The following is a 27,777-nucleotide window of genomic DNA, read 5'->3' as shown; positions in this document are numbered from 1 at the left end:
GCGATCAATAAGGTTATTACATTGTAGGATTGATTTTAATTACATACAGAGAAAAGTAATTTGACAACTTACAAGAATTAAAAAAATATGATCATGTAAAATTTCCTGTGTCGTCTCTCAGCTTTCCATTTTCTGAAGTTTTAGGTGGGACACATCCCAATCCAGTTAAAATTCAGAGCCAGATCTCAAAATAAAACTACCCATGCACAGAGAATCATCAGCATGCCATGTACTAAAATGATTTTACCTGGGAAAGGGAATTAATAACATCAAAAAAGCAAATGGGGATAAAGGCTGCTTTTTTAATAAGATTACACTGAGATTATGTTGACAAATCAATGCAATATGGTTTGCTATGTTTGAACGTGGTAAACTGGATCAATGGTTTTAATCATTTCTAATTTCAGAGTACTGATTCAACAGGGTAATAATTACAAATGGGAGGTGAGCAATGATGAATGTGTTCGGCAAGGAAGGACATAGACTGGAGTGGGGGAGAGACAGTGTGGAAGCTTATTGATTTGCGAATATGTCCTCCATCTGTCACCATAATGAATGTTAATATGACACTACACAAAATACAGCAGCTCAACAGATCACATGAACCAGTAGTTTAAGACTCAAGGCTGTTTTTAACTTAGCTTCACTAGCATCTAAACTTTTGCAGAACTCAGTGTACATCTGTAAATAGTCCATCTACACAACTTATGTAATTAACAGCTGTCTAAACAAGTAAGACGAAATTGATTTAGTCTTTTTATGTAAATACAGAGATTTAATTTATCATAGGTAATTGAGCACATCTGGTCTTTTCGAGCCTGTGATGTGGTTACAACTTCCAAATTTGCAAATGTTGCAATCAAACATGATCGAAAAAAGCCTCTACAATGTACCTGAATTACAGTGTATCATATGACTTCAGACTAGACTTTAAGACAGAACAATCAAAATAAACGATCTTTATACATGTTTCTGGTCGGCACATAATTTATCGGTGTACGTTTATATCCATCACTACTTTAAGATGTATAAACCTGAAAAGAATCTTAAAATAATTTAGTTAAACTCACGATTTCCGACCAAGGCAGAATGAAAAAATTTATAATATTTTATTTTTGTTTTTGTTTTATTTCACATGAATATTAAAGTCTGACTAATTGGCAAGTACAACAGTTGCAAAAGAGTTTTCTTAATAGGAGTAATAACACAGCCCTTTTGGCCGGGTTTGAATTCTAAGTATAATCACAAGTGAATGTCAAAAGTAAGATCTTAAATGATAGGGTAGCATCTGGTGAGAGAGCTGCTATCATTAGCAAAAGATCCTTTGGCTCTACTGAGGAGAACAGCTCTAGATTACATCCACAGTTTTCCTTGTGCTTCTCAAGACCTTTTTAAATCCCACTATCATACAGGTCAGGGATCAGCAATAGCCTGGGACTGGGGTAATGGGGGAAGTGGTCCAATTCAGGGAAAAGCAATCAAGCCCAGATAAAAGGAAAGGGGGCGTCGATGAAGGAGCAGGTGCATGGGGTGTTTTTTTACTCAAAGCTGTTGTTAAAGAAATCTAACCCCATCACCTCAGCTGTGATTGCCTGCAAAGATACGACTGTACACATCAAGCTGCAATTTTGGTGTTTTGATGTGGGAAGAAGATAAGGCCAGTTTCCATCTGGCAAAGGTTTGATGTTCGGATTTACAGTGGAAAATGCAGCACTTACATTTAAGTGCTGAATGGAAAATGCTTTCAAGCAAATGAAAATGACTTTGGAAAGCAAATGAAGCCACATTCACAGTGCTACATATAATTTCTGTAATTGCTGGGCTTTGATTTATTTTGATGACACCTGACCAGTAAAAATTGCGAAAAATTGCATCTCAGTTCTGGACTTTCTAAACTTTATCTGATAAATAAAATTATAATTGTTAGCTAATTTTAATGATTTTTTCAAAAATTTGATTTTGTGGTCAAATCTCTTACCAAGTGATTTTAATTCTTTAATATTGTGACACCCAAGAAGTCATCATTTGGACTCTTTCTACAGCATGGTTTGAATCTCATTCTAATATCAATTGATCAATAAAACATTATTGAATTCAATGTTGAAAACATCTGTGCTGCTTAATTTTTTTGTGGAAACTGTTAATTAATATAATAATAATTCAGAATACTTCAGAAAATAACTAAGTCAACTTCAGGAGGTCTTACTAAATTTAACATTTTTCATTCACTTCATAAGAGGTTTGCAAACCAATAAAACTACCAGTAAACTTTATGTATGTATATATGTGTGTGTGTGTTTGTGTGTTTATGTATATTATATGAGAAATAACTCATATGAAATGAATGAAAAATTCTACATTTAGTAAGACCTCCTGAAGTTGACTTCAGTTATTTTCTGAAGGTGAAGCACTTCCTTCCACTGACTATTTGTTGAAAAACAGTTTCAGGTGCTATTTTGTAGCCTGTTTGTGGAAAAGTGACATTTAATGTGGAATTAATATTATTATGCACAGTCATATTAATAATGTTAAAAGCAAATTAATTCAGTCTATTAATTCAGTAATCAGTTTATGACTTCCTCCTCAGTGCTCCAGATTTGTTTGGTGTTAAGCTCCACAAAGCACAGTGTATGATGAATGTTTGTAATAAGAATTTATGTTTGTGTGGGTCGTGTGAGTCAGATTGTCTAATCTCACAGTGTGTAGAAGATACACATGGAACAGGCAGGGCAAGATGTTTTGTGTAGGCTTCAGGTCCCTATAGGCTCAGCACATGATTCCTTACGTTGCTCTCACCTGCTGAGAACAGCAAACCTGGCACACACTCCACAAACAACTGTGCCTCAGCTTTCTCTCTTTCTAATTCTCTGTCTTGCATCTTCTCTTGTGGGAAATGGGACCTTGCAGTCAGCAGAATATTCATCAGATAAATCTGCGAAAACACAACACACTAAATATAAATGCATGCACATTGTAGCATGAGATACAGAAATAAACATTCACAAATGCAAACGCACCATTGTCCTTTTCAATTTGCTACTTACTAAAACTAATAAAAGTTTTCAACTGTTCCCAACAGCAGATTTAACTTGATTTTTTTCTTTCTTCATTTTCTAAAAAAGAAAGAAGAGTGCTGCTTGCGAATGAAAATATTGCCAAGAATGTTCTGGGTGGTTGCTAGAATGTCCTAGGTTGTTGCTAGGTGCTTGCTTCAGAAACAAAACAATTTTAATTCCAGATTCTAAAATCACTAGCTTGTTTTGCAGAAGTCACGACGGCCTCGGTTGCTAAGGCACTGTTGAAGTGTTTTTTTCTGTGTGTGTGTGTGTGTGTGTAGGTCCCACCGTCAGGGCTGTGCGTCACAGGCCGTGATGTGGGTAGAGTGTAGGGTGCTGGAGGTCGGCTGTGGAGGCAGAAGGAGGTCCCTACTCTCAATGGTCATGAGAATCCCCTGCTCCTTCTGGTTCCTGCTGCTGTTAGGCGCTGGAGGTCTTCTTCTGCTACATCTACAGGACCTCACAGAGACACTCCAGCAACAAAATCAAGGTCTGTCTAACATGTGTCTCAGTCTTTTATGCAGTCTTGCTATTTTAGTTTTATTTTTTAAAGAAAGTGTTCGCACTGTTAAAATGTTTCGTCTGGTTGTCTAATACGTGCTTCATGTGATAGCATAAAAATTAAGTATTTTTATTCAAGAAATATTATTTATTATGACTAAATACGACTCACAAAGTGCATGGATTGGATCAACAGAGACACTTGGATTGAAACAACAGATGGAAAACATCTTTATTATAATTTAAAAGTAACCAACATTTTTTTAAATATATCTAAAATATATCAAATAAAAAATTAGATTGTATACAATCTACTACAGCTCTTCTGGCGTTTGATTGATACAGTAGTTTATAATTTTTGGTAAAAATACCTTTTAGTATAATTGTAAAAACATCCACCTTCAGTTTGTGGTTCACGTGTCTTTTTGCAATGAATTCTTTACAGATGTTAAACACAAGAACAACTATTATTGTTAGTAATATTTTAGATGCGTGGTGTAGGCAGGACGCGAAGACGAAGATAAAATTGAACAGAGTTTATTGACAGAAAGATAAAAACACCAAACTGAACTAAAGCATTAACAAGAAACACAGGCATAAATATATACTAAGTGAAAACAAAGATGATTGGATTAACACAGGTGATACAAACGAGGTAACTGATGAGTGACCATATTAACAAACTAGAACACAATGAGTAACCTAGGAGACTAGAAACAAGTGGCGGGAAACTGAGAACAAAGGAGACGTGACTGAAGGTAAACAAACTAAGAGTCCATGAGGGTGAAACTAAGAATAATCGTGACCAACACTTACTAGACTGAAGTTACTTATCCATATATCACTTTTTAGAAAAATCTACTATGATAGGCTTTTGAGGAACATTTACTTGTCCATTTCTTAATCATTTTTGAATTTAATTGCATTGTATATTTTGCCACCACAATGAAAACTACAGAACTACATCATTGATCATAAAACTAAGCATTTTAAATACACTGGTCTACAGGTAAAATGCTTCTGTAATAAATGTTGTCAATCTTTACTAATTCTGGTTCACTGAGAACAAATGCTTAAAATTGCTGATTGGCGCTAGTTTTCAAGATATGCTATCGGGTCAGTATTACGACCCATGATTTGGGAATGGCGGAGAATAAGTGAGTTATAAAGGGAGAGGATCTCAATTTAAACCAGAAATGACTAAACTTCATCTTTGACTGGATCTATGAATAAATCTATAACTGAGTTTGGAAAGTACTTGCTTTTTAGGCAAAACAATGAATAATGCAATGCAATTTGAAGCTGGTATTGTGTCATACAGTACATGATATGAATTGTATCATGTTGTCCCTAGAAGTCATGGATGATCCAATCGTAACGAAGCTTTCATCACTCTGCTGAACAAATTGCCCTAAAGTAGCTCTAGAAATCATACAGCACGGGTGCAAAACTCAATTCCTGGAGGGCCACCGCCCTGCAGAGTTTAGTTCCAACCCTGCTCAAACACACACACTGTACCTGTAGTTTTTAAATTAGCCTGAAGGACATGATGAGCTGTATCAGGTGTGTTTAATTAAGGTTAAAGCTGTGAGTTTTGGTACCTAATATACATAGACCTAAATGTCTTGGAAACAGTAGGCAGTCAGTTGTTGTAATGATACATATTTTAATTCAGCACATCAAAATACATAATAAATAGCACATTTTAATGTTTGATTAACAAAGTCCGGGAGGAGCACGTTCAGATAATTAACCTAATTAACATGAGAGGAGCAGAACACACAGAATCAGAACACACAGCCACCACTTGTATAAACAAGAACAGACAAAGGAACAGACAGAGGGGCCATTTACACGACACCGTTTTCAACTTACAGTTTCATCATCAACATTTAGTATATTCATAAAATTCATCAACTAAAATCCGTTTATTTTCTCGACAACTGCGTTTTGGTGGCCTGAAAACGTAAACTTATGAAAACGGGTTTGAAAACACCCTTTATTATCTCTGTGTAAACTACAAAAACGCGAATCTGTTTAGAATTTTTTTCTAAGTGTTTGTGTTCAAAGGTTTTGACATTTTCTTAAAGGAAGTAAAAAGGGACTTTATATCAGAGAAGAACATTCTAAAATTGGGCTTACAGTGAATGTTTGTGGCTTTGTGAAGATGAAATTTACTCAGAAGACAAAGTAATAATACAGTATTATCAAGATTAACATCCTTAGAATGAAAATAAATTATGTGTCTGGCATGCATAATAGTGTTTTTATATATATAGATAGATAGATACACATACATCTACATCAGAACAAACCTGCATACATTTTTTTTAGAGTACCAGTAATTATTTATTGAATTTTGCAGCTCCAGTAAAACAACCTGAGGACTCATCTGGCAAGGTGATGTCCCAGCATACACTACAGTTGTCCTCTCCAATAGCTAACGCTGTGTTTGATTACTGCCATTTTTCGGTTTATTTGAAGTGCTAGCATGCGGTGAAGTGGGCTTTAAAACTCACTGTGTCTTCCCTGCAGAGCCATCAAAGCAGCTAATATTGTCTGTTTCCATCTCGCGACACGGGAAATTGTTAGCTGAGCACGGAAGCTCATGAGGATGATATTGTACTGATTGTGAGATACGCAGGGGAGATATTGCAATGCTATCTCTCGGAAATGTGGGTCAATAAAAAAACTCTACAGAAAGTCTTAAAGGAAATTTGCCTGTCAACCTCATTCAAAAACCCCTGTATTTAACATTTAATTTTAAATCAAATTGGTTTGCTGAGAAATGTTTTTAAACACATTTCTGGCTAGGCATGCATTTTTGTTTATTGTGGTAACTCCCTCAGAGACATTGTCAAGTTCAGTTTTAATAGAAATCATTTTAATACAAATAAAACACGTTTACACACTTTTACAGTAACCTTTTCATGTAAGTTGTCATTTCTGTCAGATTACAGAGACAGAATTCAGTGGCTTCCTCAGTAATTGAACATTTACATGAGCCTCGAGCTCAAATGCTTGACAAGACACAAACAATAGATATGTGGAACTTCTCTAAATGCATTACATTTGAGACATTCACAAAAAAAGTAGAGCTCTTTGGCGCATTAGAATCTAATTAGGGAATGACTAACCTGAGATGATTGAATCTTACGTTACTATTGACTGAGGGATTGTGTAAGCAGTCATTGGTGGGAAGCTAAATAACAGTTCAATAGTGCCCTGAAATGGGAGTCTATTCAGTTTCATCTCTCCTGTGCTGATTGATCTGTCTCTCCATACCCTCTGATCCCACCCGCCCAGTCAATGACAGCTGTCTCTTTGGACCCTGAATCATTGGCAGGGAAGCTGCGGTTCAAACTAAGTTTTGGCTCAGAGGTATTTCAAACTGTTGAGGGCTTGTGGGGTTTTTCAATTTTAGAAAAGAAGAAAATATATTTGTTTTTTAATATTGCTACTAAACTTTGCTGGATTCATTAAAAAATTAATTAGGGTTTAGAGGATACTTGGCCAATAAAATTCAGTAAAGCCAAATACATTATTTAAATATTGTTTGGAAAATATTTACTTTGTGTTTAGTTAGTATATCTTCTTTTTTTATGTGAGATTATAAGAGAAACATTTAAAGTTTTTGTGTACATCTTTTTCCAAAACCATTCAAAAGTGTCTTTTATATTTCTTATAGTTAAAATACATTTTGTAATTATTGTATTTCTCAAATTGTCAGTGGACTTCCTGGACTCCAGAAAATTCCTAGTTCATCCAATCTCTCTTCAGTTTAAAGGGTTAGTTCTTCCAAAAATGACATTTCTATCATGAATTACTCGCCCTCATGTCGTTCCAAACCCGTAAGACCTTCATTCATCATCGGATCAAGATATTTTTGATGAAATCTGAGAGCTTTCTGACCCCTCGTAGACTGTAAAGTTATTACCACTTTCAAGGGCCAGAAAGGTAGAAAAGACATCGTTGGAATAGTCCATGCGACTACAGTGGTTTAACTTTAATGTTATGAAGCAACGAGAATATGTTTTGCGGGCAAAAAACAACAACAAAAGTAACGACTTCAACACTGTCTCAGTATTGGCCGGCTCCTGCGTCAGCATCACACGCATGCGTCTTGGTGCTCACGTAAACAGCGTCAGAAGGCAAGAATTTTTTTAATTAAGTCATTAGTTTAGTTTATTTGCACATACTCGTCGCTTCATAACATTAAGGTTGAACCACTGTAGTCACATGGACCATTTCATTTTATATTTTGAGTTTTGGGTGAACTGACCCTTTAATTGACCCTTCGCAAAGACCCGCCCCCCTTAGTTACTGTCGCTATGTCCGACAAGCTTCGCCGCTCTCACGCACACACCATGTTCTCACGCAGTGAAAAATACATCGCGGATCAGAGAGGAGACTGACAATACGCTGACAGACAGGGCAGCCCAGATTACTTTTCGGTTACTTTTGATTGATATGAAACATATTAAACAAAGTCTCACCTTTCAAATTTGGTAATTTTTAAAAAGAAATTTAAACAATAAATACCGTTTTGTAGCTCTTTAATGTGTCGTGACAAATCGCTGTAGAGCCTCAGTTAAAGATGCTCGTGAACCGATCATCTCTTCCTTCTAGTTCATTTATAGCATCAAATAAACATGAATGAACATAAGAAGGAATGTTGTTTTAACCGCGGAAAGGCGTCAGTATATTCAGTTTTTCAAGTTAAAATCCTCCCATGTTAATCTACTAACTCTCCTGACTGCTTTGTCGGACAAAATGGCGGATGGCGAAGTATGATTGGTCAGATCACCTATCAATCAAGCTCCCTGCAAAGGGTCAATTTAACATAGACTTTTGACTAATTTTGACGATTGGACTAATAAGAACCAAGGGGTCAAGATATGGCAAATTAGCATGACCCCATTAGTCCATTCTTGTCCTTTAGATGCCGTTTAGATACACTATCTGGAACCAGTGAGCATATTTCGTCATTGACGACCATTCAAAAGAGGACCGGGGGGGCTCTAGTCTGTGACTATAATAACTATATGACTCTCCAGTCCTGTATAATACTCTCATATTTCAGAGAAGTTACAGTCAATGGTTATCTATAATTTTTGCTCTAATACATCAGCAATGATACATTACACAATACTTTCAGCAATGAGTCTTGGTGATAAAACTTGTGGGGATTTTTGAGTGTCTGTATGAATGTGGGCCAACAGGAATCAAAAGAAATATGATGAGCCCTGAAGAGGACATATCTCTGTTCATTAAGACTGATTCCTAGTGCATGAAAGAGAATGAATCGCATAAGAAATCAGCCTTAACTATCCAATTGCAGCTGTGGATGTTTCCACAATTGTCTAATTTGATGTTTGCAATTCTTGCAATAACTGTACTGATGTGTTTAACAAGGCGAAGAGAAATTAAAAAGCACCAGGTGTTTTCTTACATTGACAGAAAGTGGTGGAAGTTAACTGACATTTCCTAAACCCAGACATTTAATGCTGTGTTTAAAAAAGTAAAGTCTAGACCTTTTAGCCCTTTTTACAATTATCTCAGTGGACATTCCATTATGAGGTAATTAGTACAGAATTACAGTGATACTGATGCAAAGAGCCTAAGTAAGAGTTCTCAGCTGCCAAAAAAAAGGATGTGATCAGTCACAGGTCAGTCAATTGTATTGCTTTCAGACGGTCTATTGCAGTCAATGGGATTATAAAAAACTACATCATAGCACATGCATTTCCTACCGTTCCCCTGCCTAATTTGATTGCCATTGAGCTCACTTTGCACACCACTTAAACAAGATCAATACTCGTTTACAGCCGTGCTAGATTTACAAGGCAATTTGGAGCAATTATTCAAGTCAATTTTAACCCCACCTCTTCAGAACATTAACAAACTTGACTTTCCATTTAGGATATCATTATTGTCAATAATTTGATGAGTGCTTAACCCCTCTGACCCATCAGCGACTGTCTGAAGTGTATCATAAGCGAATCCCTAATATTTTTTAAAAACAATTCACAGCAGTACAAGTGTGTTGTACTGTGTATTGCATATAGGTAAAAATACCATTTCCATTTATTTGTATTTGTTGTATAAGTCTGAGGTTATTATTGAGGCTATTATTTGAGAAATAATTACGTTTTACCATATGTCATTTAAACACCTTAGATGTTCCTTGTTTATATGCTTCCACTCCCACACCCAGTTTCACTTTCTCTTTCTCACACACACACACGCACGCACACACACGTAAATAGTAAAAAGAAGTGATTACTTTTATTAAAAAAGGATGCATTACATGGACAAAAAGAGAGAGTAAAGACACCTTAAAATGTAAAAAAAAAATCTGTTTCAAATAAATGCTGTTCTTTGGAACTTTCTATTCATCAAATAATCATGAAAAAAAATTATCATTATTTCCACAAAAAATATTAAGCACCACAACTGTTTTCAACATTGATAATAGTAAGAATTGTGCCAAAGTTTATATAAATATACATATATTTATGTATTTAACAAGTAAGTAACAAGCAATAACAAGCAATATTTCTTGTTAACTTGGACTTGTGTGTGTGTGTATATATATTTATATATGGGTTGTTTGATTGCCGCATGTAGTTCCAAACCTCTATTTTAAACTTTTACCTTTATCTTTCTTTGCTCTTTGGAACACAGAAGGAGATGTAATGCTGTATTCAAGTCCTCCAACTTATACATTTGGAAACAATTATGACAGGATGTGGTTTTAAGATATTGTGGTGATATTCCTTTCATAACATTCATTCCATCCATTCATAACTTGGTAATATCTAAGGGAACATAACCTAACATGACGTCATACTGGTTTGAAACAACAGGAGGGTTAGCAAATTATGATAGAATTTTCATTTTTGGGTGATCTATTCCTTTCAGCCAAGATTAAACTGTCAGACATATCATGTGACATGATAGCATTTTCCTATTTTCTACTTCAGATGTGTGAGGCTGTAGATTATATTTTTTCCCCAAGGTTCAAAACTCAGAGAGGTGAGAGGTGTGTGAAAATCTCCAGCATCCGGGATCAACACGCAAACATGTCTCTGCATGGGAAAGTCTCACCGGAGTGTCTTAGTTTAATTAGAGTTCACGCAGAGTGGACCACTCCGCAGTCTGGTTTCAGAGGAGCCCGCAGCCTGAGAACGTGAATATATACTTGCATTAGGCTCCTAGTGCTCTGAAGCAACTGTCTTTCAGGTCTTCCCATGGCTCACATTCTCAAAACATTACGAGATTGTCTAAACCTGATTATGAGATTCCAAATCCAATTATATGTGTGAATTTTTAAAATAATAATTGTAAAAGATCATGGGAAAAATTGTGTTCTGATTAGAATAGAACATGCTGCAATTGATACCAGTCCAAAATAAACACTTGCCAAGCTCCCAAAATGTGAGTAAAAAAAAAAAGTAAGACTTTCTCATTGGTGGAAAATTCGGTGATTGAGGCAGTAACCTGTGCTGTTTGTCATAATTGTCTAATTGTAATAATATATAATGTTTTTTTAAATACTTGTTGCTCAAAATTGTCCCATTGTCAAAAGGAAGAAATATATTTTACATCTAATTTTTAAAAATATTACATTAGATAAAATATGAAATAGTTCAAATAAAATTTTAAATTATGTGATATTACATTTAGAATATCACAGTTTTAAATATAATATACGTATGTCATTTAACAGGTCATTTTAAATGACCTCACAGTTGTCAAATGTGGACAATTGTTAGTTTTTGACTCTCATGAGGTGGGGGTCTTTGAGGGACAAATAGTCCAAAGCCAAGCTGCATCTGTCTCCAAACTAAATATTTTTTTTCATTCCACAAACTGCAGACGAACAATACTTTCAGTGGCTCAGAATGTGAAGCACCTTTTTACGAGTGGATATGAAATGTGTAAATGGGCTGTTTTTATTTTTCAACAAAAATATCTGCAATCTCGAGGCGTTATAAAAACAGCTCAATTCATCTCTCCTACATTCGCTTGTCCTTTTAACCACAGGAAAAGACAATGAGGAAAAGCACTAACAGATTTGAAAAGGAAGCAAAGAATGACTGTTAATGGTTGTGTGAAGCGTTCTATCAAGCCCACTCAAAGCAGTGGGCATGGAGGTCGTCACATTTGAAAGATGTTTTCAGCGTAGAATATACGCAGCCCATTAACATTCAATCATACTGCTCGTTACGTTCGTTTAGGCATATGACACAAAGGTCAATAAGTATCACATTAACTGTGCAGTTATGGTTCTTGCAGGTTGGTAATTTTTAAAAGTGAACACATACTGTGCATGTTGGCCATTTTTACGTGACACCTATAACAATGTAAGCTGGGGGTGATATTCTATTCATATAGCACTGAATTAATGGAGGTGAATTACCAGGCGGCTTTGATTAAGGCCAGATGCTTTTACTCAGCTTCATTCGTCACCTTGCTTCATGCATAAATTGCAGTGTTAAATCATATGGGTTCAATACACTACTTCATGCGGCAAAAAATGCAATTTCAATGTTTATTTATAGAAATCCTGATATTCGACCCCCTCCCATGGCCCTGTGAGAGAGCCATGCTGTGTAGGTGCAGCGGTTTGCGGTTGGGGTATTTATAGATGAAAGATGACAGAGAGACTCTCATGCTTTGTATTGGCCGGGCATGACTTGTGGTATCTCAACACAAGGCTATTGCATTCATTTGAGAGGGGGGAAAACTTTCTTGGCCATTAGTATCTGATCCCTGTTCAAACACACAGTTGCTGCTGTGCAGTCGCACCCTGTGCAGGGCTCTCTGAAAGCAGAGTCTTGACACAATTAGGCCACTGGCTGGTTTCCATACAGCAGGTGTTTTCGTAATTAAGATGAGAAATGAGGGAGTACACACCATACGTATGTCATTATCCGGCTTTATGACTTTATCTGGATTTGAGTTATTTTTATTAGACTAGCCATGATGAAGTGGCCTCACAAATTATTATTTTGTCAAATTGCACAGTTGGGTTTGTGTGTATACTGGAGATTTATATTGCTAATAATATATATAATGTAATATAAATATATATATATATATATATATATATATATATATATATATATATATATATATAAATGTGTGTGTATATTGATAATAATTAGAAATGTTTCTTGTGCAGCATATTAGAGTAATTTTTGAAGGATCATGTGACACTGAAGACCAGACTAATAATGTTGAAAATTCAACTTGCCATCACAGGAATACTTAAAAAAAAAAAAAAATGTTTACCGGTAATCATATTTCACAACGCCGTGCTACGTCCTGGTTGATGGCATAGTCGATAGTCACAGCACGGCATTCGTGGTTCGACTGGTTGAGACTGTTTTCTAAAGATGGCTCCTGCCTCTACTGTATACACGAAGTGCACTGTCTTTATAAAGTATTTTCTTATTAAACTGTCTGTACGCTTACAAAGTTCTCAATGCTTCGGTTTGCAGGTAGAGACCCTAATTATGCTTCCGTGGTATTAACGAGCGATTTTTATTCGTACTTATTCGATGCCCCATACACTAGCGTTATAAGCTAATCTGTGGTTAAACTAAAAATAACATTAAAACGGGTACATTCGATTATCATGAAAACGCATCCCATGCAACGGTCGATTCGGTACCAATGTGTTATTTAGCCCTAGGTTAATTTTTGGCCGGAATTGTCCTTTAATGACTCAGAAAATTTGTATCATTCTTGAACGAATCAGTTTTTTTTAACAAATTGTTCAAATAAACGATTCATGCACTCATAAAGACAGTCATTTGTTTTGTTCCTGAATGAATCAACATTTTTGAATGAATCGATTGAGCTAATATTTAATTTACTCACTCATAACGACAGTCACTTGTTTCTTTTCTAAATGAATAACCATTTTTTAACAAATCGGCTGAGTGCATGATTCATTGATTCACTTATATGACTGTCAAGATGTAACTGCAGAAAGTAAGATTAGTGGAAAATCCCCACCATTAGTGCAGAGACTAGTGTGAAATGAAAAGTTTAAAATTAATTACTACTATTAAAATGACTGTTTCTGTGAGTGTCACCAAATAAGAATATAAATGCTTATGGGTATTTATCACATTAAATACATGCTTTTGATATAAATGACTATCTGGGAGTGTAATTTTGAGCTTTCTACATCATGATTTTGCCTAAATTAACTTGCGGCTATCCTCCAAGGCCTGAAATCTGCTGATGCTGTACAAGTGCACCTCAGGCATGTAGATGAAGCATTTATTCATAGTAGGAGAAGCTTCAGGCTTCTATAGACTAGCTGCATTGCATGTAAATATCAATGTCAGGTAATGAACAAAACACCTGTGTTGACAGTATCTCCTCTTGCTATAACTTTCTCATAAGCTTCACCGGACAAAATAACACTCTCTGCAAGCCTTTGATTAAATCAAACCTCCAGGCGTGAAGCAAGGTTGTCTAGCATAAGCTGATTATGTGTTCATTTAAAATGCACCATCAAAACAACAGGTTATTTCAAGTGATGCCAAAATTAACACAAAGACATTATTCAGAATGAATGCTACATATTTTAAAGGAATCATTCATCCAAAAAATAAAAATTCTATCATTTATTCACACTCATGTCGTTCCAAACTGTTATGACTTTCTTTCTTCAGTAGAACACACAAGGAGGAATTTGCCAGTCGTTTTTTCCCAGGCAATTACAATGAACATAGACCAAAACTTTCAATCTTCAAAAATAATGCACCTTAAAAGTATCATAAAATTAGTCCATACGATTCATACAAGAGATTTGTGTGAGAAACAGACTGAAATGTATGTCTTTTTCTCACACAGAGCTATCATTTTCCTTTCTGAGAAAAGAAATCCTTTAATAAAAGTTCACCCGTACGGTTCAGCGGGTTAACAGGGTCAGGAAGATGATAATGGACAGGAGGAAGCCGGCTCAGGTGTAAGTCTTTTATCTGATCTGTCTTGAGGATTGTGCATCATCAGAACACGTAGTTCAGGCAGAGTTCAGGGGCACGGGCGTTTTTCTCCCAGAGATGGCCTCAGTGTGATCTCTAGATTGGCTCTTTGATCTTTGAAGTCAGTAGAAGGAAGCACAAGTAGGATCAAACGTATTAATTTTGCTGAACATACGTTTCAAGGTTTTTATACTTTTATAGACATGCTGTCATATACACTAACAAATTTGTGCAACTGTTGTGCTAATTTTGTTTGAGGTATTTCAGTGCAAAAACCTTCGCCTTATTGACTAAACACCCACAACCCATTTCAACCAAAAGTTGCTCCTCCACAACGAAACAATCTAAAAATGCTTAAATCACCGTGCTGTGCATGTGTAAAAAACATACTTAAAGTTCACAAGATTATATATATTTTTATTTGACAATAAAAATGAAAACAAGTACAATCAAGACCAATTCATACACATTTTTAAAAAACTGTCGAGGATAAGATACACAAAAAAGACATAGGCTTATTTCCATTGTGGTCCTCTGTATTCAAAAATGGACGAGCAGTTCATAATGGGGATGAAATCAAAACAACACACATCAACATATCACATAATAACTTTTAGAAACATAGTTAAAAAAGCCATTTCTTAATTTCTCTTCTAAAAGGACTTTCGTCTTGAATTATTTTTAAGCAATCAGGCAATTCATTCCAAACAACAATCGAGAGAGCAGACATAATAAAGTTCTCACTCTATTCTTCTGGCACAATCTTTTTTGGCAAAATATTCAACGATCATGACCAATTCGTACGAATTCTTACGAGTGAGTAAAATGTATGAATTCGTTCGACCTCACTCGTACGAATTTGTACGATTTGGCTAAACCCCAGTGACGGTTAGGTTTAGGGGCGGGGTGAGGGGTAGGTCATTCCTACGAATTCGATTTAGCAAAAATCTTACAAATTCGTACGAATTAGCCACCTCGTAAAATTTGTACGAATTGCCGCGAGATCGGGTTGAAATAATAATAATAATAATAATAAATTTAATTTGTAATGCACTTTATATTCAAGCAAATCCCAAAGTACTACATGATAAAAACAGGTAAGTGCTAAAAATATAAACACATGAAGAGCATGAAGATAAGAAAAAAAAAGTGTAATTAAGTGTAAAAAAAACTCTCCTAAAAAGGTGGGTTTTAAGGCCACGTTTAAAAGCATCCACAGTCTGTGGTGTCCTCAGGTGGTCAGGGAGAGCATTCCACAATCTGGGAGCAGCAGAGCAGAAAGCCCGATCTCCCATTGTACGGAGCTTGGTCCTGGGAGGTTTCAGGAGATACGCTAAGGCAGATCGGAGGGCACGTGTTGAGGTCTGTGGGGTGAGGAGTTCCTTAAGGTAGGAGGGGGCTTCACCATGAATACATTGGTGGGTAAGGAGGGAGACCTTGTACTCAATCCTGAATGAGACAGGAAGCCAGTGGAGTGATTTGAGGATGGGGGTGATGTGGTCATGTTTGCGGACCCTCAACAGGATCCTAGCAGCGCTGTTCTGGATGTACTGCAGGTTCTGAAGGCTTTTCTCAGGGATCCCGGTGAGGAGCGAATTGCAGTAGTCCAGCCTGGAGGAGACAAAAGCGTGTCTCTTGCAGAGATGTTTGATTTGAGCCTCAAAGGTCAGATGGGAGTCGATTTTAACACCCAGGTTGGTGGCTGATGTTGAAAGTGGAATATTTTGACCAGAGAAGGTGATGCTAGTAATGGCAGATGACAGAATCTGATGTGGAGTGCCGACTAAGATGGCTTCAGTCTTGGAGCTGTTTAGCTGCAGAAAGTTTTGCTTCATCCACGCCTTTACCTCCTCCAGGCAAGTAGTCATAGTGGATGATGGCAGGGCAGCAGAGGGGGTTGAGTTTGTCCTGAGGTAGAGCTGAGTGTCATCAGCATAGCAGTGGAATGAAATTCTATGCCGACTGATGACTTGGCCAAGGGGGAGCATGTAGAGAATAAACGGGGTTGGGCCGAGCACTGAGCCTTGAGGGACACCACAGGTGACGTTGTGTGTCAGGGATTTAGCCTCTCCTAAGGCGACATGCTCAGTTCTCCCGGTGAGGTAGGATGAGAACCACTCATGGACAGAGTCAGAAATTCCGATAGTGCAATTTAGACAGTGGAGGAGGATGTTGTGGTCCACAGTGTCGAATGCTGCAGTCAAGTCCAGGAGGATGAAAAGAGTTGGGGAGCCAGCATCCGCAGTCATCATTAGGTCATTTGTGACCCTGACCAGGGCTGTTTCTGTGCTGTGGCCAGAGCATAAACCAGACTGATTTTTTTTTTCAAAATATCCCACTACTCAGTGTTGCGTCCAGGTTGCACTCAAAATCGCATGGTCTTAAACGCAGTTGTCATCATCTTTTACCGCAGGACATACATTTTTCAAATTCATCCACTTGGGAGAGCGTTTTCAAAAAGCTCTGTCTTTATTGACAAAAACGCTGTCTCAATGTGGATGGAAGGCCAAAACGGAGAGAAAAAGATGAGTTTTCAAATGAAAACGTATTAGTGTGGACAAGGTCTCATTCTTCTCGGCGCAAACACATCCATTTATTATTATTATTAGAACAAGCTCCAAACTCTAATTATAAACACTAGCAAGTCTCCCTCTATTCTTATCTTGTTCAAAAACATTTAAATGACATGTAATAAATGTGATAACAACAATAATAATAAACTACTATTATTGTTTTTTTAATAGTAAATGGTTATGTTATTGCTGGAAAAAAAGGCAATTCTACTTTCTTTATTGAATCTGCTAAACCAACACAGACAACATGCAATAATGAGCAAAATTGGTAAATTTCCCCTGTAAGTGCTGTCAATGTACGATCTTTGGCTTTTTGTCAACGACAACTCTTTGAAAATTCAACATGTATTCTAAATGTGTGAAATCCTGTCATATTGTCCCCTACCGTTAATTAATTTGTTGCATGCAGACTCGCTTAAGACTCAGCAGCCAGAAATAAATGTCAGCTAAATGTCATATTTTAAATTACTGTGGATAAATGGATCCAGCAGAAGAGTGTTGCAGTCAGTGATTTCACTAATTAAATTGAAGAATAAAAAAAGACATGGATGCTCTCATTTGATGGCAAACACGTGACCATCACATATTTTCCCCCACATCATTATCATGTTTTCGGACTCCTTTAAGACTGTAATCTTTCAAATAAGATACTATACTTTCAAATATTCAGGACAATTTGGTGTAATTTCTCACAGACTAATGGTATTTACTCTGATTAGCTGAAAGCAGCATCCCCTCGCTTCACTTGTCTCGTCTCACTAAATGAAGGGAAAGTATTTTGAGAAGAAAGCAAAGGACTTTGTCATATTTTCTTGAAAGATTTTTTGAAGATGCCTTTTTCTTTTCCACTTTAAACTCTTAAAATAGCTTTGAAAGATCATGATTTTTTATTTTTTTTTATGTCCAATTCATTAGAGCTATAAAGCAATGGCCTGGACAGAATTTCATTGTTAGCCCAGCTACAATTTCAGTTCAGATGGTGTGGAAAGACTCATAAATGTGATATATCTCAACCTTTTAATCTATAATCATGTTATTTTATAGATGATAATCATGTCATTTTATGTCAGATATGCATTACAGTAAAAAGATAAATTAAGCAGTCTCCAAAAGACGAGTCCCTTTGTCTCCGTAAAAAGTACAACATGAAAGTATCATGTTTTGTTTTTTTTAAAGAAAAAAAGCCTACTGTGTATGCTGTACTTTTTAACTGCAAATATAATTTTAATTGGTATTTTATTATCACGTTGTTCAGTAAAAAATATTCTGAAAATATTTAATTAGAAAATATTCTAATTATCCTCAAAACAAAAATATTTACTATATATATATACTGTATAATATTGCTTGACTAGGCTTGTTTTCAGACAAGTTTGGGGCTAGTATAAGTTTTTTAAAGAAATTAATACTTTTATTCAGGAAGAACACATTAAATTTATCAAAAGTGACAGTTATATAGCTAATGTTACAAAATATTTTTATTTGAAATAAATGCTGTTCTTTGGAACTCTGTATTCACCAAAGAATCCTGAAAAAAAGTATCAATGTTTCCACAAAAATATTAAGCAGCTCAACCTTTTTCCACATTGATAGTTTTTGATAATTTTGTTTCTTGAGCAGCAAATCAGCATATTAGATTTTTTTCTGAAGGATCATGTGACTGAACACTGGAGTAATGATGCTGAAAATTCAGCTTTGCATCACAATGAGACTTTGATATATAATATAATAGAAGGCAGTTCTTTTACATTGTAATAATATTTCACAATATTACTGTTTTACTGTATTTTTGATCAAATAAATCTAAAAATATGGTTTAAGCTTAAAGAAATTTTGAAAATGTAAAAATAAAAATACTTCATGCTAAATATATACTCTACCAACAAGTCTTAATATATTATGCAACTTTGCTTCTCAAGTAAATGTATCTTATTTTAAAGATTTTTAGTTTTAGTCTAGTCAGTTTTTACTTGAAAACGGGACAACAACACAATAAAAAAATGTCAGATAAGGAAACATTTATTTAACAGGCTGCTGTATTGCAGGTGTAGAGTTTAATACAGTGTATGCGCAAAAATGTTGTGTCTGTCTTTGCTCGTCCATCTGCATTGGTGCGTATATTGGTGTGTTTGTCTCTGCACGTCTGACTCTGTCCCCATGTTCACGGTCGCACATTCCATCTCCCTACGAGAAGTTTGTGCACTGAAGCTGTTTACAGATTCCTAGCAGACGGTGGTGTGATGTACAGCAATGAGGCGTCACCGGGTAAAATTGATAAATGGATATGGGTGGGTGACCATAATGGCAACAGTAAGAAATTGGATACTTGGCATTTCCAGATTTAATTTACTGTAGGCCCAGTTTTAGAGTGGTATGCCACAACACACTTTCTCTTGACAAGCACCTAATTATTTTCACCCATCCAAGTGTAGACCCGGTTTCAACCATGGCTAGGAAAACAGCTGCCCAACATTGAAGCTGGAGATTGCTGGGATAGATTAATATCACTGCTTTATTTAGACGAGAGAGGTGAACACATAATTACACTTTGGATGTAACTGCCCATATGTTTTAAATGTTCTGTCAGTCTAAATTATATACCTTTTATTTTAAATTATTTTTTTTTGTTCCTAAAATTACTGTATGATATCAAATTTTGGATTTGATGAAATTGCATATGTCATAATGTGTTGTAACAATGGTGTTCTCTGCTTGTGCTGCTGCTATTATATGCATGATTCGTCCTTTCGGTCCCCTTGAGTCCAGCGGATGTGCTCAGCCTTCCTCCATCCTCTTTACTCTCTATCCCTGTACTGGGAATTCATTGTCGCTTGTTCCCTTAGGATGTCTAATCCTTGTGTGGGCAGCATGTGCTCAGAATTTCAGCAGATCTGCTCCTCAAGGCCTCTGGGTAACAGAAGCGACAGTCAGAGGTCAAGCCATTTCTGAAATCTGTGGCCTCCACATTTCATTTCCAATCAGAGTGACCAGTGTGTCAGTTCACCAAAAGTCAGGTTCAGATGACTTCATCCTTATCCGATATTACGTGACAACATCCACTTTAAAAACAATTCACAATTCACACTTCTAATGCTGCAGAAAATAATAATCGCATAACTTCATTATAACCCGGCAGATGATCGGCTGCTGGGGTTGAATTAATAATGACAAGTCTTACTTTTAAGGAAATAAAAAAAAAATCTCTTGAGTTGGTGCTGAACAACTGAATATTTTAAAACTTGGTATATTGAATAAACGTGAATATCATTTTGTATGATATAGTGTGCCTACAATGCTTGAAAAAGTATCTGCCCCGTCTGAATTTCTGAAATGGTCTCAATTATGCAAAAGGTGTGAACAGGGTACTGTATGTTACATAACTTTCTTTAAAAAAAAATGAAGGATGTGTCATTGTTGGGGTTTTTGTTCATGACGCATCACTTTTATTTATTTATAGGTTTTGTCTGAAGGTCTGGCAACATTCAGTGTAAAAATAGGCAAAAATACAGAAAGTCAGATGGGGGGAAAGCACAACTGTATCTGTCACAGTGTTGGGTTGTGTTTCCCCGGGTGTCCACTAGAGGTCTCTTTCCCTTACTGTCACCATTCATTCTTGAACTGCATTTCCCATGATCCTTTGTCTGTTCTCATCACTGATCATTGCACGCAGCTGTTTCTCATTACATTGTTAAGTTCTGTGTATTAATACCCTGTCTGTGTCAGTCCATGTCACGGAGTCGTTGTTATTCGTCACACCACTTTGGAGGTCTGTGTTCTTGCCTGTTATTGTTTTGATTCTTGTTTATGGATTGCCTTTTGGTTTTGACCCCTGCTTGGACTGGTTTTATGATTTTGGATTACCCGAATAAACTGCTATTGGATCTACCCCTGTTTCCTGTGTGTGGTATCGTGACAGAACGACTCCGTCACGATGAATAGATCCAGCAGTTCGGGATTCCATAACCCTTCTCCTGTGTATGGGGAAGGAAGGGGACCACAGAGAGGAGGTTCGCAGGTCGGGGAGGAAGCGCCTCGACTAAACATTTTTCAATGTTTTGGCTTATGGGCCCAGCAGACTGAGGAAGCAGCGGCGGCTAAGGCTTCAGCGAACTCGTCCATCAGAGATGGTGAGTCGTTTCTGGGGACTCGTCTGGCAAAGTTCTCCGGAACTCGGGGAGGTTGCAGGGGAGGAGGTGGTTGACAAATTCCACGACACCATCCTCCGCCTTGCCATTCTTCTGATCCGGAGCCGCCGGACTGGTCCAGTACAAGATTCGCACCGCTGGTTCCACCCCGCACAAAGTCATCATCGCGGGGCTCATCTACCACAAGGTCCTCACCACTGGTCCCGTCCAACACAAGATCCTCGCTGCTGGTTCCGCCCAGCACAAGATCTTCGCCGCTGGTCCCGTCCATCATAAAGCCCTCGCCACTGGTTTCGTCCAGCCCAAGGTCCTCCTCACCACTGGTCCTGTCCAGTCCAAAGTCCTCGCCCCTGGTCCCATCTAGTACTGAGGCTGCACCTCGCCATCAAGGACGGAGGAGGAGGAGAAGGGCCTCGTATCTCCCCAGCAACCCGGTGGTCCCGAGTCCGGTGGTCTCAGTTCCGGTGGTCCCAGTGCCGGTGGTCCTGAGTCCAGTGGTCCCGAGTCAAGTGTCTGCTGTTCCAGAGCCGGAGCCAGTGTCTGCTGTTCCAGAGCCGGAGCCAGTGTCTGCTGTTCCAGAGCCGGAGCCAGTGTCTGCTGTTCCAGAGCCAGAGCCAGTGTCTGCTGTTCCAGAGCCAGAGCCAGAGCCAGTGCCTGTTCCAGAGCCGGAGCCTGTGTCTGCTGTACCTGAGCCGGAGCCAGAGCCAGTGCCTGTTGCAGAGCCGGAGCCTGTGTCTGCTGTACCTGAGCCAGAGCCAGCGCCTGTTCCTGAACCAGTGTTTGTTTCTGTGTTTGTGTCAGTTCTTGTGGCTGTTACAGTTTTGGTGTCTGTTCCTGAGCCGGGGTCTGTTCCTGAGCCGGTGTCTGTTCCTGAGCCGGAGCCAGTGTCTGTTCCTGAGCCGGAGCCAGTGTCTGTTCCTGAGCCGGAGCCAGTGTCTGTTCCTGAGCCGGAGCCAGTGTCTGTTCCTGAGCCGGAGCCAGTGTCTGTTCCTGAGCCGGAGCCAGTGTCTGTTCCTGAGCCGGAGCCAGTGTCTGTTCCTGAGCCGGAGCCAGTGTCTGTTCCTGAGCCGGAGCCAGTGTCTGTTCCTGAGCCGGAGCCAGTGTCTGTTCCTGAGCCGGAGCCAGTGTCTGTTCCTGAGCCGGAGCCAGTGTCTGTTCCTGAGCCGGAGCCAGTGTCTGTTCCTGAGCCGGAGCCAGTGTCTGTTCCTGAGCCGGAGCCAGTGTCTGTTCCTGAGCCGGAGCCAGTGTCTGTTCCTGAGCCGGAGCCAGTGTCTGTTCCTGAGCCGGAGCCAGTGTCTGTTCCTGAGCCGGAGCCAGTGTCTGTTCCTGAGCCGGAGCCAGTGTCTGTTCCTGAGCCGGAGCCAGTGTCTGTTCCTGAGCCGGAGCCAGTGTCTGTTCCTGAGCCGGAGCCAGTGTCTGTTCCTGAGCCGGAGCCAGTGTCTGTTCCTGAGCCGGAGCCAGTGTCTGTTCCTGAGCCGGAGCCAGTGTCTGTTCCTGAGCCGGAGCCAGTGTCTGTTCCTGAGCCGGAGCCAGTGTCTGTTCCTGAGCCGGAGCCAGTGTCTGTTCCTGAGCCGGAGCCAGTGTCTGTTCCTGAGCCGGAGCCAGTGTCTGTTCCTGAGCCGGAGCCAGTGTCTGTTCCTGAGCCGGAGCCAGTGTCTGTTCCTGAGCCGGAGCCCCGATGGACTGTCTGCTTCGCCCTGGCCCCCCGATGGACTGTCTGCTTCGCCCTGGCCCCCCGATGGACTGTCTGCTTCGCCCTGGCCGCCGGCTAAACCATCACCCCCTGTCTCTGTTTCATTTCATGGACCTGGCCCCCCATCCCTCCCCCTGATCCTCCACCTTTCCACCACCCTCCTGGACTCTTGTTTTGTTTGTTTTTTGTGGGTCTTGGAGCGTCTGGTAGCCGCTACGTAGAGTGGGGGTTATGTCACAGTGTTGGGTTGTGTTTCCCCGGGTGTCCACTAGAGGTCTCTTTCCCTTACTGTCACCATTCATTCTTGAACTGCATTTCCCATGATCCTTTGTCTGTTCTCATCACTCATCATCGCACGCAGCTGTTTCTCATTACATTGTTAAGTTCTGTGTATTAATACCCTGTCTGTGTCAGTCCATGTCACGGAGTCGTTGTTATTCGTCACACCACTTTGGAGGTCTGTGTTCTTGCCTGTTATTGTTTTGATTCTTGTTTATGGATTGCCTTTTGGTTTTGACCCCTGCCTGGACTGGTTTTATGATTTTGGATTACCCGAATAAACTGCTATTGGATCTACCCCTGTTTCCTGTGTGTGGTATCGTGACAGAATCATTTTGAAACGGAACCTATAATTTATCAAACTGTCATTGCCTACTGTTCACAACTTCTAGTGTAACGTGTATTAAACTATGCATATATGTGTTGTAAAATGACTAGGATCATTGATGGCCCTGACACCGTGTCCTAACCAGACGGGATGCGATAAGATTCCAGCGACAAATCATTTGTCTGTCCACAAGACGCAACACGACTACGAGATGCGTCAAAATCAATCAAAACCCTCAGCCAATCAGAACAGCGTGTGGGCGGGCTCTCTGGGCAAGTGCACAGCATCAGAGAGTAATCTTGACAGCACTCACAAGAAAATGGATAAGTAGGCCATCAAATTCACAAATATTACACAAAATACATAAGCTACTGAGTTACTAAAAGAATCTTTGTCAAAGAATGCACTTGTTTGTTCACAGTTTGAATGTTCTTGTTTCCATTTATTTAATTTCAAAATCTGAGGTAAATTATCCATTGTTGCTTTTACGGCTACAAAGCTGGGAGCACTAAATGAAATTCAGTAACATTACACGCTTTTTTACATAAACAGTACCTGAGAGATTATGCCACACTTTGTGTTTGTTGTTCCAGCCGCGACATCGCAGAAAAATAGAAACCGTTTCTAAAATTGAATTGTTGCGTGTCGCCGTCGCGGATGATTAGGAGTAGGCTAGGACAAAACTCTGATTAACATGGAAAATATACCTTTTATCTCGTGTCGCTGCGTCACGTGGCGCCTGGCGTGTGTTTGGACACAGTGTTACGTTACTGAATAAACCATAAACAATTTTTATTAAATTCATAAACTCACTCCACGCTGAAGGCCGAGTACACACACACACATGTATGGCGGGGGTGTTTTATGAGACCGATGTCTGATTTATGAAGAGTGTGTCAGTGAGGACAACAGTAGGCAGATCATTAGTGTTAGATTACGACTTGATCTCTCTCATTTTCTGTAATAGCCTACCCATGATGTTTGACAACCAGCGCCTATCTTATTGTCTGAAATATTTAATACATTTTAATGTATCTGAAGACTCAGTTTATTCCCAATTATTACCTTTCCATCTATAGCCTCAGTGATCAGATAGATAGATCACAGGACTGTTTTGCCACAGAAATGGAAAATCTTTGTCAAAGTAGCCTAAAGCTTGCTTTTTGGCCTCGATCACCCCTTACCGCTGCACATTTTGATGATTAGTAAGGACGTTTAGGCAGACATATTTTCAGGCTTGCAGTTAGTACAAAACATATCACGAGGGCTTCTAAATGATAAAGATACATAAAGTGTTTGCTAAAACCAAATGATATATGACCGGTCGGTCAGCAGTTGCTAGCCGTGTTGTCAGCAAAGTTCTGCTTAAATGCACTGATTGAATTACGCCCCACTGAATAGGTTTGTTACAGCTGAACTAAAGGTTTAATTTATGGCATAAAGATTTTCTATTGCATTTCTTCCCAGTGACTATTTTTTTTGTGCCATAATCTAATTTGATAAACCCCATTTGGATCAGTCTTGTGAGGTTTTAATTAACTGTAAAAGCCAGAAATGAAAGAGCACCCGATAAGCACCCAAGTTGGACTGACCTTACACTGAACCAGCTTGTGATGCTGATTCAGTCCTCTATAAAAAAGAAAAGAAAGAAAAACGCAAATGTAAAAAAAATAATATTAGGGCTGTCAGTTGATTAAAAATGAAATGCTGATTAGTTAGTAAAATTGATTGCATATGTTAAAATTTGCTGATAAAAGAGCCCAGATAGAGATATTTTCAACAAAAAAAAATCATAACAAAATATATTGTTTGTTTATTTTTGATATTGCAAAATGTATTGCTGTGGACCGCAGAACAATGTATAATTTTTAATGCCCTACTCTTTCATTAATTATCTCAAATTAATTATCTCAAATTAATTAAGGCCATTAAGTTAACTCCTGCCAGCAACTTTCTGTTCATGCTCGCACTCTTGCGCACGTAACGTACAAGAAACATGATTCAAGGTCCCGATATAGGCTACACTGTGATGGAATAACAACGATGGTTCAATTGCAAGTAAAAAAGTATTTATTGTGATCAGGGTGGTGACAGGGAGCGATATGGAGATAATGTCCAGAGATGATGAACACTTGGCAACACAGGGACGCTGGGACAGCCCATCCAAAGGTGAAGACTGAAGGTAGATGATGATGAGTAATCCAGGAAAACGGCGATGAAGACAGAAACCAGGAAGTGGGTAGCGGGGAGGACCGAGTGCTGGACGAACAACGAAGACACAGGAACTGAAGACCGGCAGGAACACACGGGAACATCCACAACGCTCTGACAAAGACAGGGTGAAAACAGAGAGACTAAATAGTGATCGCTGATCAGCTGCAGCTGGCACGCTTTTTAGGCGCGGCTGGTGGGAATCAGCGGCAGTGATCAGCGACACCGCCCACATGTAACACACACACACATACACACCAGACGAGACCAGAGACAACGAATTCAATTCATGAACCGTGACATACTCACAGCGAAGTTCTTTTTTGTTTTTAACTTATAAAAAGTTAGAAATAACTTTGCAGCGGTATACTTTGAATGAACATTCTGATGCCATCCGTGCTGAGAGCGACGTTAAGATGAGTGTATGTAAATATCCTGCACACTTTCCTCAATATCAAAATTTCTGTCATGACGACTCTCGGTCAGATTGGCATGGTAATGTTATGGCAATATTAATGTATTTGGAATAGGTCTAATACGCTGCTGATGCTGTACATTCATAGACATGCTGCTGCTGCATATGTAACATACATGAAATAACTCCCGTAGCAAAAAAAAAGCATGTACAGTACAGAATGGCTCTTTCGACATTTTAATGAACATTGTAAGCATTCGTTTTATGTGTCATTGAATGGAAAAGAGACTCTCGGGAGCGCGCGTAACTGTGACATCCTTTGGATTTTCCTGCAAAAATGTCCTTCACATAAAAATCAGGCCACAGGCTTGTATAGACAACCTATGAGGTTGTGGAGGGTAGCTTTAAAGGGGTGGTAAAACACATTTTTTCAAAGGCTTGATTGTGTTTGTGGGGTGCACTGTAACGTGTTCATGCTTCGTTTAAAAAAAAAAGCATTATTTTTCATGTATTTTACCTTTATTCTACACTGCTCTGTCCTTCCTTGTAAAAACGGTCTGATGGTTTCCGGGTTCTATGAAGCCAGTCCCTCAAAACGACGCAATGGGCTTAGTTTTAACAATACGAATTATTACAGGAAAACACATAGACGAAAAACAAATCATACTTACAGGTTGTGGCCCGTAAACAAAAGCTTTTGTTTTTAAAGTTGGAACTGCTCCATCTTTCAGGACAAGCCGTTGTGCGAATCCTGCATTGAACTCGCCACGATTTTGGAAGCTTTCCTCCGTAAAATGTGCAGCACAGAGACCGAGATTTGGGGAATAATTAACCATTGATCCCTAACTCCCGCGACCCTAGGAAGGCTGAACAAAGTGGACCTGCAATCCGGATGAAAATACCAGCGTTTCGACGGCATTGCGGCAACAACAGCCTACTATACCACAACAACTCTTCGCCAACGCAATATAAAATGGCCTCGCCTCCCTTATTTAGTATTCTCGGAGGAGGGGTTTAGTGGGGTTAGTGATGTCAGAACCCTGGAGGAATGTTGTGGTGTCCCTACCGTCCGTTTGCTGTAGTCTTTAGCAATTGATTTCTTTAAAATCAAATATCTTCCTTTGCTTTGAACTTTGAGCACTGTAACTTTGCAGATGTTGTTTATGCTCAAACAGCAACATTACACACTAGGTAAAGTTAGAAAAGTGAAATCGTGTTTTACCTGCCCTTTAAGGTTTCCCAAAAAAGTGTTCAAAGGACAGTAACAGATATTGTTGTTTGTTTTTCAGACAAGTGTGCTTGACAGGAGATTCTTCATGTCTGCATTATTTAGGTCTTATGTTTTGGGAAACCAGGAACTTAAAACCCTTGATATTCAGCATGCTGTGATTCACAGCATACATTCTCTGCAGACCTGCAACACAATCATCCTTGTGTCTCTGCATGCAGCAATATCCTGTGCAATATCATTACGAGAGAGAGAGGGAAGTTGCTTAAAATTTCATTTTACTGGTATGACATTTTTGTTGGAAGGCAAAGGTTTTTGCCTTTAATATAGAATAACTTT

At 38.7% G+C, this 27,777-nt stretch overlaps 1 protein-coding gene across 1 annotated transcript in view; it reads left to right on the top strand.

The window, feature by feature from the left end:
• The window catches only part of LOC143720913 (carbohydrate sulfotransferase 8), a 57,712-nt gene that overhangs the window by 16,331 nt on the left and 13,604 nt on the right, over window positions 1-27,777 (top strand). The window contains exon 2 of the mRNA XM_077210866.1: window positions 3,338-3,546. Coding sequence (XP_077066981.1) covers window positions 3,372-3,546 — 175 coding nt within the window. The 5' untranslated portion in view covers window positions 3,338-3,371. The remainder of the gene's footprint in view (window positions 1-3,337; window positions 3,547-27,777) is intronic.

The sequence above is a fragment of the Siphateles boraxobius genome, unplaced genomic scaffold, assembly GCF_051911475.1.
Source record: "Siphateles boraxobius isolate OS27281-9 unplaced genomic scaffold, OSU_SipBor_1 65, whole genome shotgun sequence".
Classification (NCBI taxonomy): domain Eukaryota; kingdom Metazoa; phylum Chordata; class Actinopteri; order Cypriniformes; family Leuciscidae; genus Siphateles; species Siphateles boraxobius.
This window is presented reverse-complemented; position numbering and strand designations above follow the sequence as displayed.